The sequence below is a fragment of the Nicotiana tabacum genome, chromosome 3 (assembly GCF_000715075.1).
Source record: "Nicotiana tabacum cultivar K326 chromosome 3, ASM71507v2, whole genome shotgun sequence".
Lineage (NCBI taxonomy): Eukaryota > Viridiplantae > Streptophyta > Magnoliopsida > Solanales > Solanaceae > Nicotiana > Nicotiana tabacum.
Window position 1 is genome coordinate 101,857,418 of NC_134082.1, and position 5,001 is coordinate 101,862,418.

At 33.5% G+C, this 5,001-nt stretch overlaps 1 protein-coding gene across 1 annotated transcript; it reads right to left on the bottom strand.

Moving 5' to 3' along the window:
- Positions 1–2,336: 2,336 nt before the first annotated feature.
- On the bottom strand, positions 2,337–3,893 carry LOC107765097 (dof zinc finger protein DOF1.4-like). Its single transcript, XM_016583703.2, has one exon. The coding sequence runs from the start codon at positions 3,604–3,606 to the stop codon at positions 2,710–2,712; it is 897 nt and encodes a 298-aa protein (XP_016439189.2). The 5' UTR covers positions 3,607–3,893; the 3' UTR covers positions 2,337–2,709.
- Between the last annotated feature and the right edge of the window lie 1,108 nt (positions 3,894–5,001).

Here is a 5,001-nt window from a genome sequence, read left to right on the forward strand (position 1 = left end):
ACTTGGGCCAACACATACATTTCTACTATTTCACTGTTACTAGACCAGCTCTCGTAATGAACTAGATGCATTAAGGACTTAAATATGGAACATCAGTAATGTTGAAAGTCTGATATTCTGATTAGATATTATTATGGAACATCAGTAATGTTATGGAACATAGCACAGGAAGTCCTTTTACCAAGTTAGAGACCTAAGAGACATGTTCACAGCATTATATATCTTCTTGTTAGCTTCATATATATGTTGTCTACACAACAAATGCTTCTTTCGAATTTTCTCCATTTCTGATTCTTCAATTATTTAGGAATTGCGCGCCAGTTATCTTATAATGGTTATTTTGTTTTGCATTAAGAATTTTTACAAGATCATAGTATCACAATAATCTTATTTGTGGGGTTGTTAATCCATTGATTCTGAGCAGTTACATTCTTTAAGTGACCAGGGTAGATGAGCTATTAGGGGCAATTTAGACGAGTAGGCAAGCCACATGGGATCTGTTGTGGGCATTGCCCCCTCGTGTCCGTGAGCCTTAATGGGCTCAAAATTGATTTTATTCAAACTCTACTGGACCATCGATCTTATGGTCCAACAAAGGTGTAAAATTTTGATGTGGCGCCTAATTTTGCGTCATTCATTGAATTTATACCCAAAACTTTTTTAATTGATACCTAATTTTTGAATAACTTCAGATACATATACTTTTCTCTTCTTCTTTACTAGTATTCAAAAATTAGGTATCAATTAAAAAAGTTTTGGGTATAAATTCAATGAATGACGCAAAATTAGGCGCCACATCAAAATTTTACACCTTTGTTGGACCATAAGATCGATGGTCCAGTAGAGTTTGAATAAAATCAATTTTGAGCCCATTAAGGCTCACGGACACGAGGGTTGAGATTTGTACTTTAGGATGTTTGAAAGTTATGTTTCAAATTTGAGCTCATTTGGAACAGAATTGGGCATTGAATCGTGTATTCGATGGTTGAAATTCGAAGAACAGATTTATGTTTCAGAACTTAAGATTCGAAATCTGAAGTTGCATTTAATAAATTGAACTACATAAGATTCGAAATTTTGAAGTTTGCATTTGAACGAAAGATAGAAGAACTTCAAGTTTGATTTATGAAGTTTCATTGAAGAGATTTAACTAATTCAAATTTGAATTTCTGAAGTTGCATTTGAAAGATAGAAGAACTTCATATTTGATTTCTGAAGTTGCATTGAACAGATTAAACTACTTGAGATACGAGCGGATGCAATTTGTAAAATTTCGTACAATGTGGGTATAACTTTAATGTGGCCCGTAAGTGCCAAGTGGTATATATGAAAATGCCCCTGAAGGTGGCCGAAATCCTTAAGAAATATTTCCACAAAACCTCTAGCTTTAATATGCTTTCCATACCCAAAAATTTATTTCATCTAACACGCTATGAGGCAAAGAAAAAACTATGTGCAAACCCACGAAGACCTCCTTAATTCAGAGCTAAGACTCTTGCTAATTAGCTGCTTGTGGCTTATGTTTCCAGTGCTACGTTAGAAGTTAGACGGCGTAATTAAGGACCTCAACTTTCTGTTTCAAGTTCCCATACTGCATCCATCTCTTAGCACGCGGTTGTCCTTTTGTTTTTGAAGAATCAAAGAAGTGGGTTTCAATGGGAACTTCTTAATATATTTGTCATCATTTTAAAATGAAAAATTTACTATTCCTTAAAGGCCAAAATAATTTGATGACATGAGGACAGATTGAGTAATAAACTTGGTTGTCTAGCTAGTGGTAGGCAATGACACTGTCTTACATAAAGTGATAAAGCTGCATGTGGAATCCTTCTGAAAACTTTTCTATTCAAATTGCTGTATAAGGAGAGACTGTTTACATAGCTTCTTTAACCTTGATTCACTAAGTAAAGAATCTTCACAGATACTCATTAACCTGTCTTGACCAGGCCACTCACAACACATGCGATCCACAAAAGTATGTTAGTACTAGTAGCACCACAAAAAATCCAAGAAAGTTTTGCGTCAATCGAGAAGATATATTCTTCTCACCAACTCATTCATTCTCCCGAAATACTTTTAGGAGTAGTGCTTTCTTTTCTTTTTCTAAACTTTCTAAATTTAATTTCCATATTCCCATCTTACTTTGACAGTAAAATAGATAGTACTATAGAGTATAGTTTATTCAACACAAAATTTAAGAATTTTTTTTTTAAAATTTATGTTCCTAAATATACCATAAAGTTTATGCGATTACAAATTTTTAAAATTTGTAATTTTGAACTGTGTCATAATATTTGTATGACTATAAATACAATATTTTTTTTAGAGCGAAGTAATAAACAAGGTAAAGGGAAGTACTTGTAGAAGAATGGATAATAAACATTGTAGTAGTACAATTCACAGTTCTTGACAAATTGAAGATTTTGTCAGACTCGCTTGTTGTAAGAAATGAAAGCTCTAAGAAGTAGGCCAATTCATCAGCAAGCTCTTGCATTTTGGTACATCCTCAGAGATGAAACACGCCAGATCACACACAAACATTAAATATATAGGAACAACAACCAAAAAAAAGTACTAACCCACAACCATGTCCAAGTATCCGAAGACTATATGCTATACTATAACACAAGATGCCCCATTCAAAACCCTAACTAGGTTATAAAAATGAGAAAGGAAAGTACTAGGAGTAAATTTGTAACGCTTAGTTCCTTAAAAATATGCACCATTTGCTGTCTGCAGATCCGACCATGTGGAAATGCTAGGGTTCCAGAAACCCAATTCTCCTCCAGCACCCACCGGAGCTGACTCCAAAATCATTGACGACGATGATGCCGTATTTCCAAAAAGTGACGGCGCGTGATCAGGATAGCACCGACTCGTTGACGCTTTGAGTCTTTGATATAGCTCTTGAAGTCCTGAGCTTTGAATTTCGCCAATTATAGAACCATTTTGCTGGTTATTTTTCCACAAATTACTGCAAAAACCGAGAGAATTAGGAAGCTGATTATATGAATTCACACCAATTGATTTTCCCTCTTCCTTAACCGCAACAGAATTTGGGAAGTGGCAGGTGTCAGCATTAAAACTTAGGTTTTGATGATTTCCTCTCAAAATGGAAATAAGAGGATATTGATTTTGAGGTGAGGAAAAAAGAAAAGGGTTCGAATTAGAGATTTCGTGTTCGAGCCCTCCAAGAAAGCTTGGAAGTGAAGCTTTCAACTTTGCAGCACTTGATTTTGCCGCGGAGGTAGTAGACATGTTAGTATTCTTGTTTTTTCTGCAGCCACCACCAATAGGAACGTTACGTAACGCACCACCTTTAGTCCAGTAACGGCGACAAGTCTTGCAGAAATGACGAGGCTGAGTTAAGTTGTAGTTGTTATAGTAACAAAACTTAGTGTTTGGGGAATCACAACGTGGACATCTAATGCTTTCTGAGTTTGAAGATGAGCTAGCATTTGCTGCTGCAGGAATATTTGTGGTTAAGGTTGAGGAATTAGAAGTAGAAGAAAGAGGAGAGGAGGAAGGAGTATTGGATTGCTTTGAAATATTTTCCCCTCCTCCTCCTATAAGGGTAGTATTTCCTGCGAAAAGCTCTTGAATCATCTTTTTTTGCTTTTTGGTAATATATTTCACACTTTGATTACAGTCGGAAAGAACAAAAGGGGAAAAAAGCGAGAGAAAAGAAAATTAGATTGGATTAATGCTTTTACTGATCTTTTCGAAATGGGAAAGCTAGAATATAATATTGTGGTACTGATATATGCGAATGAGAGATATAGAGAGAGAAAGAGAATAAGTATGCTTTTGAGGGTGCGAAAGGATTGAGAGTAGAATGATAGGCGGGCATAAATATATAGAAACTCTATAAAGAGAGGGGGCACAACTTAACTGACAACAATTTGTGATTTTTTTGGAATGTATCTGTAACTAGTGCTTTTTGAAGTGAAGTGAAAATGGACCCTTCTTAAATGATCGTTGGAAAAACGTTAAATGAAAAATTGATTATGTTATATGCTGCTTATGCATGCAAAATCTTGTCTGCTAATTCGTCGGTATTATCATATGTTCATCCACTAGATAAAGTATTTCATTTATTTTCCATGATCGTGTTTGACTAGATATGTATCTAAGAAAAAAAAAAACCTTTTCAGGTATTAATTAAATAATATTTTTTATGTTTCAATTTATGTGGCAATATTATTATTTGGGGAGTGTACAAAGTTGTTCTTTGACCATATTTTTCTTAAATAATTTATAAATATTTAAATTACAAATTATTACTCCTTCGGTTTATATTACTTGTCATATTTCCTTTTACATGTCCTTTAAGAAAATATTAAATATTTTATTTGTTTTTTTGTCTAAATATAATACTACTCTTAATTTAACCGCATCAATTTTTCTCTTCACTTATTAGAATAAGGGTAAATATGGAAAAATAATTAATTATATCTTGATTTTCTAAACTGACAAGTATTTTGGACCAATTATTTTTAGTAACCATGATAAATAAAATAAAAAAGACCGGAGGGAGTATGATGTATAATATATTTTATGTAGTTTTCAAATGTGTAAATTTTATTTTTAAAAACTTGAAGAATCTAAATGTAATTTCATGATCAAAACTAAAAATTTTGTTCATCCTACTTGGAATGATACCACAAAAAATAGAACGGAGGGCGCATATAACATACCAAAAAATCTTATTATCTTATGATATTCAATATGTCATGTCATTCCTACAAGAGAGAAATACCATATAAAATAAAAGTTGAGCAGTACTTCTTAAAAGTTAAACAATGCGCTTTAGGAACACCACATTTGACATGGTATAATCTGAAAAAATTGTAGCTTTTTTTCTTTGAATTAATCATCAGGTATAATCATGAACCAACTAATTTGAATTCACGTCGGTCCGGGACTCGCTAATAAAGTTAGCCACTCCCTACCCATGTAAGAATTCTCTATTTTCTCATATGACAAGAGAATTAGTTTACC